Here is a 12,082-nt window from a genome sequence, read left to right as displayed (position 1 = left end):
CCTGCCCATACCTGTGAGTGACCTCCAGCCCTGTCTGTGCCTGGAAGTGACCTCCAGCCCTGCCCATACCTGTGAGTGACCTCCAGCCCTGTCTGTGCCTGGAAGTGACCTCCAGCCTGCCCATACCTCTGAGTGACCTCCAGCCCTGTCTGTGCCTGGAAGTGATCTCCAGCCTGCCCATATCTTGGGGAGCAGGTGCTGGCAGCGCCAAGGCCGGCACTCACACCAGGGGGTGTTTGTGCCCACAACCTGACGCAGCCCAATCTGCTCTGCTCTGCTGCTGCTGTGCCAAGAACTCTCATGCCCCCCGTGTTGGAGCACATCCAGCCCGGATTTCTCCCTGCTGGCTTTGCCAAGCTGCCCACAGATTTGGCGGCTGCCAGGACAGCTAGCCCCAGCCAGGCAGGAGTGAGGGGTGCTTGGTCCATCCTCCAGCTTGACCTTTGTCCACCCATAGAAGGACCCAGCCCGAGTGCCCACGGGCCCGGTGGCAAACCTGCGTCAAGGCAATGCCAAACCCGTGGCCCTGGAGGGAGCGGCCGCTGTGTCCCCATCACTCTGATGACTCATTTGGTCCAGATTGAGCCATTAAAACCCAGAAATTGGAAAACAATTTGTTTGTTCCTTGTGCAGTGCGCTCGGTGGAGCGAGCAATCGATGGCCGCAGGGTGCCGGGCACCGCTGCCTTCCAGCCATCCAAAGCCCATTTGTTTCGGGGCTGTTTGAGGAGCACCGACACGGCTCGTTGGGAACGCCGTGGGGACACGGGACAGTGACGTGCCCCAGCCCAGGATGTTGTTCACGGCGTTTATTGCAGGAGGGAGACAAATGGTCTCTACAAATACACTGATGGGGGGTCAATACAGGCAGCAGGAACCGTCAATATCGAACGAGGGAGTGGGTGGCGACAGACGAGGATCTTCGGGGGGCTCTGACAGCGAGCAGGGCCCACTCCTTCCACAACACCCCAAAACTTCTCAGGGTGCAGGGAGAGATCCAGAGCTGCAGAATGGGCTGCTCCAGGGCCTGTGTCCTGGTGAGGGGCCTCACACACACACAGACACAGCCCAGCAGGTCTGTGCAGCCCCCAAACCCCCGGGGGCACAGAGCCCTTGTGGCACAACACACGTTACAAATGTGTACAAACACCTGGGTGTCGGTGTGTGGGTACATCCGTGTGTGTGTGTGTGTGTACAGACACACAGATACATCTGTGCTCATGTAATACAGGTATGTATACACACATACTTGTTTATGCACATATATACCTGTGTGTTTATATAGATATATACATATATATCTATATTTATATGCGTAGATACGTATGTATGTATATGCATTATGTATAAATGCGTACAGATTTAGATATATGTGTACAAATATCCCTATATATACATAATCCCAGAATCATTTAGGTTAGAAAAGACCTCCAAAAATGCATATATGTATGGATACATATATATAGAAAGAGATATGTCATGGTATTCCTTATGCATCCATCCCACTGCACACACCCTTCATCACTCCATGACATACAATTACCCCATGCAGTCGTCATCTGTATAAACACACACGTGCACACGTGTGTCCATGCCTGTAGCTGTATATCTGTGCCCACGTGTACCTGTTTACATAGATGCATAAGCCATGTTATCTATTAGAAATGCATACATTATATATTATCTGTATTTTGTGCTGTATAGAATGTTATATATTATACTGTATTATTTATCCATTTATATATTCATATATATACACACCATTGCAGTGTATTATACTGCATAGTTGCTGTCTATTAAATAAATATAATAATAATAATAGTGTCATATAATTACAGTATCATATAATAGCAGTGCCCACCTAAATAAGTACCTGCACTAGTGTGTGTGTGTAGCTATCACTGGGACTCTGTAAGTGTTCCTAACTGTGCATGTGGATGTGGGGGTGCCAGGGGCGGGTGCCTGTGAGTGTTCAGCTGCTCGCAGAGCTGGCCTGGTCTGTACAAATGTGCAGCCAAGGCACCGTGCCCTGGTAGCTGCACCTGGGTTTGTGTTCACGTATGTCCATAGACAGCCAGACCTGTGTGCATGTGTAGCTAGGAATGTATATGGACACGTGTGTCCCTACGTATGTGTGCATATGGATACGACTCTGTCAAGCTGTGTGTCTGTGTGGTGTGTGTGTCTGTGTGTCTGGGAGCACACACAGCTGCCCGAGGGCCCCCCCAGGGGTGGGTGGATGTGTGTGGAGCCGCCCTGGGGTGTGGCAGCCCCGGCAGCGCCTTTAAAAGCGGGACTGAGCTGGGGTGATGTTGGAGAGAGACACCCGCTGAGACACCCAGCAGGACACCCACCGGGACACCCTGCTGAGCCCCAGAACCCACACGTGAGTCTCACAGGGCTCTGGCACTGTCCAGAGGTGACTTGGGGACCAGCTGGGAGACAGAGATGGAGAAAACTTGAGGAGCAGATGGGAGGGACAGAGCAACTTGGAGACCCACTGGGAGGGACAGAGGGGATCTGGGGCCTCGCCATGCTCTGGGGATGAGAACCCTGCTCCCCAGCTGTTGGAGTTCAAGGAGGATCTGGATGATGCTCTTAGCCACGTGCTTTAGTTTTCAGTATCCTTGCAAGGAGCGAGGAGTGGGATGCGATCCTTACGGATCCCTCTGCCTTGACTCCGATTCCAGGGGAATTGGGGACCAGCCAGGAGAGAGGGATGGAGAAGACTTGGGGAGGAGATGGAAGGAATGGAGGAGACTTGGGCACCCAAAGGGAGGGACAGAGGGGACTGCGAACTGGCCATGGCCTGAGGCTGAGTGCCCAGGCCACCCTCACCACAGGCTGAGCATGTCCCCGTTCGGGGGCTGCAGCTCCCCCGCTTCCCCAGCCCTGTTCAGTCTCTCCCCAGCCATGAAGGTGATGCTGTGCCTCGGCCTCCTCCTCGCCCTCGCAGTGACCACCTGCCAGTGCCGGCCAGCGGCAGCGGCGCCAGGCACCAGGGGGGACCCCCAGCAGCCCCCCCCCCCAGCCTGGTCCGGCGGGACTGGCCCCAGTACCTGTCCCAGGAGCAGCAGCACCTCTTGTCCCAGTTCCTGCCCCACATCCTCACAGGTACTGGGAGCTCAGGGTGGGCAGCCCTCGGGGGGCACAGCCCGGCCCCTGTGCCAGCTCTAACTGCTGCCTTTACCCTGGCAGAGCTGAACAACAACAAGGCCTTTGTGCATGAGGACAAGGGGATTGAGGCTTTGCACGACCACTACTACCCCGACTGGATGGACTTCGGCCGCCGCAGTGCTGAGGACGAGGCCGGTGCTGCGTAGCCGCTGGGCTGGCCTGGCCCCACAGAGCACCCGCACACTCAGTGCATGTCCTTTACCACAATAAAACTCTGGCACTACGGCCTCTGCACTCCGGGCTGTGCTGGGGAGAGCCTGGGAGGGTGGGCAGCAGGGATTTGCCCCCAGCCCCACAGGGATGCACAGGGCAGAGACCGAGCTGCTCACAGCAGCAAACACAGAACGTGGCAGGAGATGCAGCACACACGAGCTGCTCTGTAAATTCACATTTATTTTCCAGGGGATGGGGCACAGCTTGGAGGGAGGGACACAGCTGGGGGGGAGCAACAGCTGCGCCCCCAGAAACATCCCAAGCTGTGGGTACTGCTACTATTGCTACTCAGTGGGCAGGAAAGAGTTAAAACACCATTCCCCTAAAAAGCCAGTCCAGTCCAGGTGCTGGCCAGGGGCCCAGCCAGGGTGCAGGGGTCTTGCCCTGGCCCCAGCGGGTTGCCCCAGGACCCACCCAAGCCCAGACTGAGCGTTGCCCTTCGCTGCAGCATCTGGACAGCCCCAAAGGGCCAAGCTGCCCCTCGCTCCACAGCCAGGCTCAGCAGAAGCAGGAACAGTTTTTATTGCCAGAAACTGGCTCCTGTGAAGGGTCCATACTCCCCAGCAGGGACGGGGTCAGGCAGCACCCCCTGTACCCCCCATCCATGGGGAGCAGTGCCGGGTTCTGTCCTTGCAGCCAGAGCAAAGCTCCCCATGCTGGTGCCAGGAGTGCTGACAGATTTGGGGCAGCACCAGCAGCTGAAGCTTGTCCTGTCTCCATTCCCCCATGGATGGGTGAGGAAGAGCATGTGTCTCACCCTGAGCCTGGGGGTCTCTTCTCCAGCAGCTTCACTTCCGGCTGGCCTGGGCCCCTCTGAGCCCTGGCCAGGTGTAGGACGTCTCCCCTCTGGCCACCACCTTGTCCAGCCCCAGGCGCTGCAACTTCTCCACCAGGTTCCAGCTGTAGATGCTGCTCCTGGGTGCGGGTCCATCCTGACCCCTGGGCACAGGGGAGGGATGGGGCTCAGAATTCTGAGGGTCCTGGGAGTGGAGTGAGGGGGCCAACCATGATCCAGTCCTGGGTGTCAAGTGGGAATCTCGCCCCAGCAAGAGCCTGAAGAGTCCCATGGGGGTGCTCGGGGGTCCAGGGCCAAGCGCCAGTGTGGGGGGAGTCTGTTCTGGTGAGGGGCTGCCGAGGCTCAGCCCCTCAAAGGGCCCACAAGAAGGCACGACGGCATGATACAGACTGGAGGAGAAGAGAGAGCAGACGTGGGGATCAGTTGGGGGACCCTGTCCTGGGGGATGTTGCTGAAGAGGCCAGGCAGGGCTGCGGGCAGAGCAGGACCCCCTTTTCCTCCTTCACCTAACAAGCCGTGGGCTACAGGAGCCTCCCACACTGCAAACTGCTCAAGCAAAGCTCACAGGGGAGTGCTGGGGGCTGCTCCTCAGCAGCCAGGAGAGATTGGGACACAGCCACTGCTCCACAAGCATTTCCAGACACCAGGGTTTTGTCTAACAGTGAACTCCAGCTCATGCCAACCCCCAGCGAGCCTTGGGGGGGCTCATTAGGGCTAATCACCGGTGCTCATTAATGAACGGACAGCCCAAGCACCCGGCTGGGAAAAGCTCCTGGCTGCTGCCCAAGTGTGGAGGAAGGAAAGCTGTGTCTGTTCCCCAGAGTGCCAGGAGCACTCGCTGCTCCGTGCCCGGGGTGCTGCCCCTCCGGGCGAGCCCACCCGAGGAAGGCTCTCCATCCATCAGGGTGCTGCAGTGCAGAGGAGGGGGGCTGATCCCAGCCCCGGGCACACAGACAATCCAGCAGCCAGATTTGGGGATGTTTCTTAATGCTGGCATCTCTCAGAGCATCAGGGGCTGCAGGCGGCCCCCGGCCTGCCACTTCCTCAAGCTGCAGGGAGCCGGGCACGGGGGCGAGGAGGAGAGAGCTCGGGGCGCACAGCGGGGCGGGGGCTGGTGCAGGCAGCGCAGGCGGCGGGGACCACGCGCCTTACCTGGGTGTCACCGTGGTGAGCGCAGTGGTGGGGTGGAGGATGTGGCAGGTGGTGATGGTGAAGGTAGACGGGGTCTGGGGGAGGTTGTTAACAGAGAGGAACACTGGAAGGGACAGGAGACAAGGGGTCAATGGGAAGGGGGGCAGGACACAGGCGGAGGGCAGGCGGGACAGCCAAAGCTGGGCTGGAAGCTCCATGCACAGGGCACAGCTCCAGCAGCAACTGAGGTGTGGTGCCTGCTCAGAGGGGGCAGCGAGCACAGGTGGGACCAGGAGATGCCGTCTGTCCCAGACCTGCCCCTTCCAGCCAGCCGAAGGGCAGCAGGGGCTCGCCAAGGTGATGGCAAGGGCTCATCCCGCCGGGGCTGCCCGAGAACAGCCCTTGCGCAGCTGCAGGCGGAGCAGCCCCGCGGGGACAGCGGGGTGGCAGGGACAGGCTGCTGCAAGAGGGGAGAGCACGGCGGGAGGCGAGGGGCAGCCTCGACTGGAGGACAGGGGCATTGCGGGAGCTGCGTCCCCACGGTCCCCTCACCCCACGCTCACCCCTGGGGCGCTCCTTGGCTTTGGCGGGTGTTGAGGTAGGGAGCAGCTGGAAGGAGCTGGCATCCACATCGTCCTCCTCCAGGTCATTGAGGCTGTACACCTCCTCCAGGTCGATGTCCAGCTGCCTGAAGTCTTTGGTGAGCACCCCGGGCCGGGGCACCAGGATCCCACCCAGGTTGGGCTGTGCCAGCTGCTGCCAGTGGTGGAGTGTCACAGAGCCTGGGGGGGACACAGCCAGGGGGAACTCAGGTGAGGGTGTTGGACCCTCAGAGCACCTGCAGCTCTGCACCCCCTCTGCCCCTCACCTTCCAGTGGCTTCACAATCTGCAGTTTGTCGGGTAAGTAGGTGAGGGAGCCGAGGGAGAAGCTGGAGCCAGCAGTGAGCTCTGAGCCCCCCGAGTAGTTGGTGCCAGTGGAGACGATGCTGCCCTCGGGGGTGAGGAAGCCACTGGAGCTCGCCCCATCTCTGAGCCGCCAGAGCTTGCGCTCCCGCTCGGCCTCGAAGAAGGAGCGCTCCTCGGAGACGTGGCTCTGCTGCCGCACCGACAGCCGCTGCACCGCCGCCTCCAGGTCCTGCCGCCCCGGGGCTGCCCGGGAGTCCTCGCTGGCCCCCTCGGCCCTGCTGGAGGGCACAGCGTTAGGCTGCCCGGGGCTGCAGTCCCACACTGCACCTCAGGCTGTGCTGGGCCCCAGCCAGGCCCTGCTCTCCCTGCCCCAGGCTGGTTCCTGCTCCGGTGTGACCAGCAGCTCACCAGCATCCCAGCTCCTGTGCAGGGGCAGCCGCTGTCCCACCCGGCCCCATTTCCCCTCCACCCTGGCACTCACCGGGCACTCTCCGAGCCGGAGCAGTTGGTGTGGGGGGTGCTGGCCCCCCCCAGAGTGGGCAGCCGACAACTGCTTGGAGCCTGGAACGTGGTGGGGAGACTCAGAGCAAGACCTGGCTTTGGCTGTCTGGTTCACGGCCTTCACTGTCTCGAAGACGCGCTGGTAGCTCCTGAGGGCAGGAAGCGGGTGGGGGTGAGCCGGACCCTCGTCCCATGGCACAGCAAGAGCCACCGATAACAGCACTCACTTGTAGTCCGAGGAGGAGCTGTCTGTCCTCTTCCTCATCATCCCCTTGATCTCAGCAGCCAGAGAGTCCTGGGGACAGGGGTACGCAGTGTCAGTAGGGGGGAGAGCAGGGGCCCCCACCCTGCCGCCCGGACCCCGCGCTCACCACGGGCAGCAGACTGGCCGCGCTGTAGCGGCTGACGGTGCTGTTGGGCAGGCTGCGGCTCCGCAAGCTCTTCACCTCCTCCTGGGCTTCCTGCAGCATCCCGCCGCACTCCGCGTACTTCTCCTGCAGATCCCGCAGCTGCGGGGACACGGGCACAGCCTGAGCACGGCCCCGGGGGTAGCGGGGCAGGACCCCCCACCAGGTCGGACACTCACGGCTTCCCCCGGGCTCACCTCCATCCGGAGCTGCTGCTGCACCTCCTTCGCCGCGGTCAGGTGCTGCTGGAGCTCCTCCACCTCGGAGCCGTACTGCGGACAGGAGCGGCCAGGTCAGGGCGCTGTGCCCGCATCCCCTCCCCCCGGCACGGGCAGGGCACCCTCACCGTGCGACACTTCTGCTGCAGCTCCGCCACCTGCGCCAGGAGCTGGGTGATCTCCTCCTGCTGCCGTGCCGCGTCCTCCGCCCTGTGCGCCAGCTCCTCCGACAGGTGAACGACCTGCTGGCTCGCTTCGGCTGGGGGAGGGCCGGGGTCCGTCACCGCCAGGGCACGGGCCCCAACCCCAGCCCACGCAGCTGGGCAGTGCCTGCCGGGCAGTGCCTGCAGACCCCCGAGCCCTACGTACAAAACTGCTCCACGCAGTCAATCATCAGCTGCTGCTCCTGGTCCTCGTACTGACAGGTCTCCGTGGCGATGTTGGTGGCCTGGGGGAGAGGGTTGCCGGGGCTGAGCATGACAGGCAGGACCTCCCGTCTCCCCCGGGGGCAGCTCGGGTCCCCCCATTGAGAGCAGGGCATAGGTGGGCACTGAGGGGCATCCGTCAAGCTGGCTCTGCTCACCTCCATACGGAGCTTCTGGTTCTCCTCCTCCAGGCACTTGAGTTTCTGCTGCAAGGTGTCGTACTGGAAGTACTGCTGCAGGGACAGCGAGGACTCGTGCCTGCGCAGCCTGGGGACAGCAGGGATGGCACTGAGCACCCGCAGTGCGGGAGTGCGGGCAGGATGGGGCTGCCCACCCAGACCCCTGCCCATTCCCCCAGCTCCCAGGCACCTGCAGCAACCAAGCTCTGTGGGGTTGGACCCACAGCCACCAAGGGAGGGAAGGGAGTGTGGCCAGTGCTGCCCTAGGGATGGTGATGGCTCCTGCCCAACACCTCTGCACAACCCACAGGAATAGTTCTGCCCCAGGTGAGTGGCAGGACAAGGACTCCCACTCACGGTGTGGAGGTGGTGGTGGTGGGCTCACTCTCCTCCGTTGTGGTGGTGTAGAAGTGGAGAAGGTCGTCCCGCATGGAGACCTCATGGCGCAGCTGCGCAATCTGGAGAGACAAGGTGCTTCAGGACACGGCCCAAGGGGACCACAGCTGCCCCCAGGGGGGCATGCAGGGGGCCAAGACCTGTGCCCAGGAACTGTTACCTCCTCTTTGGCCAGTTCCAGCTGCTCCTCCAGCAGCTCATTGCGCTCGGTCAGGCTCCGGTTCTGCTTCAACAGGGACTGCCCAATGCGTGCTGCTAACTCCAGGTCCCGCTCTTTCTGCAAGGGGCAGGTCTGCCTCAGCTGGGATTCATCCCTTCCCCAGTCCCTACCTACCCCTGTGTCGCCAGGGTCCCACCAGCCCTCACACAGGTGGGATCTTCAGCATACCTCATCCAGCAGGTTGGTGACAGCATCGATGTCGTGGTAGGTCTTCGTGATCCTGACCACCCGCTCAGCGCACAGGACTGGGGGAGAGGGCCAGAAGGTGAACCCCCACACTGCTCAGCACTGTCCCCCCAAGGCTGCTCCAGGCTGGTCTCCAAAATGGACCTTTTCTCTGCTGGGCATCACCTCGCGCAGGCAGAGGCGGGCAGGGATCCCCACAGCCGTGACATCACCATGGGAAATGAGGGGCTCACACCCAACCCTGCCTGCACCTTGGGGTGGCAAGAAAAATGCTGGGCCCCCTCGCTGCCCCCATGACCTCAGCACAGGCACAGTGCCAGCCCCACTGCAGGACTCACAGGCAGAAAGGAGGGATGGGGAAGGGCAGCAGCAGAGACAGGATCGGAGGTGACATCTCCAGCAGAAAGCAGGCTGGAGCTCCAGTATAAATAGCTGTGGGTGGCACCGTGCCGAGCCGGGCTCACAGGCGGCGTCCCCTCCAATCTGTCCCTAGCCCCCTCCCCCAGATCCCCCCCGAGAAGCCAGCCCTGCCCTGGTTTCTCTCTGGGGGAGGGGATGCTGCAGCCCGCACCCACCCGATGCCCCTCCAGCTGCACAACACAACGATCCACAAAGCAACAGAGGCAGAGGCAGCTGCGGGCAGGACGCTGCAGGAACGGGCAGCTGCCCACCACGCCAACACCACCGCGTCAGGCCGGGCCCCAGCTACAGCTCTGCCTCCCCCCGCTGCTCTCTGGGCCTCTGGCAGGCAAAGGAGGTGCAAGGATGGAGACGTCGGTCCCCGCGGTACGGATCCTGCCAACTGCGCCCGCAGGAGCTGCCAGGCAGCGCCGGGCACGCACCCAGACGGCGGCGCTGGAGCCGTGCGGTGCGAGGGAGCCGCGAGCAGGCGCAAAGCCCCGAGCCCTGCCCGCACCCCAGAGCCTGCTTACAGCCCGGGACCTGCTGTACCCCGCACCCTGCCCACACCACACAGCACTCACGATGCTCTTTCTGATGCTCTGCTGCCCCGAGGGTGTGTGCCTCAGTTTTCCCTGCAGAGCAGCGCTGGCTGTGCTCAGGGCCCCCCACCCGCGTCCCCAGTCACAGCCACCCCCCCAGTCGTGCAGACGAAGTGGGTTAACGGGGAAGCTCAGCCACACAAATCCCATTAGGCCTCCCCAGCTGGGGTTGTGTAATGGTGAGTGTGTTGTCATGGCAATGCCCCCACTCGCCACCCCGGTCCCGTCCACTCCTCACTGCCCCGGGTGCTCCCCCACACCCCAGAAGGCACGTACCCCAAACACGTCCATGGGAAAAAGAACCAACTCCAGCCTCACCCCCCTCTCTGCACCCCGACAGGACCCGCTCTCCGCGGGGGTCCCCAACTGCACCTCGTCAGGCCCCTGAGCCATTAATTGGAAATAATTAGAGCATGAGCATCGTTACGGTTGGAGCGAGCGGCTGGCCCTGGGAGACGAGCCTACAGCGCTGGCAAACATGTAAACATCCATCTGCGGGCCCGATCCGGCGGTGCGGGAGGGGAGGACCCCATTCCCACGGGGGGAGGGACGCCCTTCCCCACGGGCACACGCAGACCTGGCAGGGCCCCTCGCCCCGTCCCTCCGTCCTCTCCCCACCACTCCCGGTGGGGGGACAGGTTCCCTTAGGGTCGGGGTGATCCTGGGGGTCCCCAAGGGACCGGGCGGCGGCAACCCCGGGCCAGAGAGCGGCGAGGGAGACCGGGGTTGCGGGAACGCACAGGTGGGAAACAGACGGCACCTGCCGAGGGAAGACCCTGCCCTGACCGCTCCGGACCAGCCCCGGCCCCGGCGAGACCCCGGCCCTGACCGCTCCGGACCAGCCCGGGGGAGCCCAGCACTGCTGCAGCCGCATCCCGATCCCCATCCCCGGGGCGGGACCACCCGGGCCGCCCTCACCTTCCTCCAGCTCCCTGGCGATGGGGTCCGCGCCGCCGCCGCGCTCCGCGTTCCCGTTCAACTCATCGTAGGCGGCGGGGCTGCTCCAGATCTCCATCGTGCCGAGCCCACCCAGCTGTGCCCAGCCCAGCCCCGCCGAGCGGAGCCGCTGCGGCCGTTCCCTCCCCTATTTATAGGATCGCCCCGTCCCCGCGCACCTGCCCGGCGCATCCCCCAGCGGCGAGGCCGGGGCTGGGGCTGGGACGGGGGCGGGGTCGGACGGGAGCGGAGCGGGGGCGATGCGGGGATCGGGGGATGCCGGAGGCTGTCCAGGAGTGCCCGTTCCCCCCTCTTTCCCGGGTCGCCCCAGGGACACGGTCCCCATCAGGCACCCTAGGACCAGGCTCCTTATTGGGGCACGCACCAGGACAATTCTGCTCAGCCCAGGGGGGGCTGGTGCAGGTGGGCTCTGTGTCCCACCTCTTCTCCCAACTCACAGCCCGGGGAGTCTGGGCACACGGGCCCCCATGGGTGGTGATGACTGCTGAGGGGACACTGGGGGTCCCTGAGCAGCAGCTCTGCAGGGTTCATGCTATGGGTCTCGCACAGCCAGCGGCTTCTGCCCCTTGGGAAGGACTGGGAGAGGTTTTGGGCCCTTCACACAAAGTCATGACCGTGGAGGGCTGGGGTCCCTGTGAGGGTCAGGGTACATTTTTCTGGCCAGCCCTGCTCTGCCACCCCAGGCCTGGTCCCCCCATCATCACCCACATCATAAACCCTGCACCTGCAGTACCAGTGCTGGGACCTGCCAGGTCCCTGAACAGGGAAAGGGTTTTTCCATCCCACTCCAGTCTTTCCATTCACCACCCCTGGCTCAAAGCATGGGCTGGCATGAGCCTGGTCCCCTCCATGCCCCACTCAGGATGCCCCACACTCCCTGGCTGGGACCCTCTTGTCCCCGCAACCACACTGATGCAGAAGCAGCACAGTAGCAGGAAAACTGAATAAATCATGGTGCTGAATTATGGAGGAGCTGGCAGGCACGTAGCACAAGCCACGTGGGTATGATGCTGGTAATGCCAGCATACTCCGTCCTCATCACCTGCCCCAATGCCCTTCCTTGTTAGCACCCAAATAATCCGTGAATGGGTGCAGCTGAAGCTGCCTCTCACCATCCCACACCTTTGCCTCCTTGACCCCTACCTATTGAGATCCTGACCCCAACCACATCCTGCTGTAACCACCAGCCCCCTCCGGAGTGGGGACTGGAGCAGGTGCCCTCAGTCCCAGCCTCTCCCTCCTCCTGGTACTGGTGCTTCCCCTGGTGAAGTCTGGGATACAGCCAGCACCACCAGCTGGGCACCCACCCTCCAGGGACCCCAAGGACTCAAGCATGCGTCTCAGCATGGACAGGCAGGAGCTGCTTCTT

General features: G+C 62.6%; 2 protein-coding genes across 2 annotated transcripts; one reads left to right on the top strand and one right to left on the bottom strand.

Annotated features, from left to right (window-relative positions):
- The first annotated feature begins 6 nt into the window (after nt 1-6).
- LOC121664552 (gastrin/cholecystokinin-like peptide) lies at nt 7-3,404 on the top strand. Its single transcript, XM_042027919.1, is given in 4 exon segments — nt 7-2,385; nt 2,900-3,017; nt 3,020-3,113; nt 3,198-3,404. Coding segments are annotated over 3 exon segments (324 nt in total). The 5' UTR covers nt 7-2,385; nt 2,900-2,912; the 3' UTR covers nt 3,323-3,404.
- Nucleotides 3,405-3,549: 145 nt separating this feature from the next.
- On the bottom strand, nt 3,550-10,968 carry HAP1 (huntingtin associated protein 1). The gene is given in 16 exon segments (XM_042027903.1): nt 3,550-4,574; nt 5,338-5,440; nt 5,880-6,098; nt 6,185-6,498; nt 6,705-6,754; nt 6,756-6,873; nt 6,952-7,019; nt 7,096-7,233; nt 7,329-7,403; nt 7,478-7,608; nt 7,719-7,797; nt 7,933-8,041; nt 8,311-8,411; nt 8,510-8,626; nt 8,738-8,814; nt 10,675-10,968. Coding segments are annotated over 16 exon segments (2,193 nt in total). The 5' UTR covers nt 10,772-10,968; the 3' UTR covers nt 3,550-4,177.
- Between the last annotated feature and the right edge of the window lie 1,114 nt (nt 10,969-12,082).

This window comes from Corvus kubaryi, unplaced genomic scaffold, assembly GCF_017639235.1.
Source record: "Corvus kubaryi isolate FWS band 111438036 unplaced genomic scaffold, C.kubaryi_AGA036_p1.0 37301, whole genome shotgun sequence".
NCBI lineage: Eukaryota > Metazoa > Chordata > Aves > Passeriformes > Corvidae > Corvus > Corvus kubaryi.
This window is presented reverse-complemented; position numbering and strand designations above follow the sequence as displayed.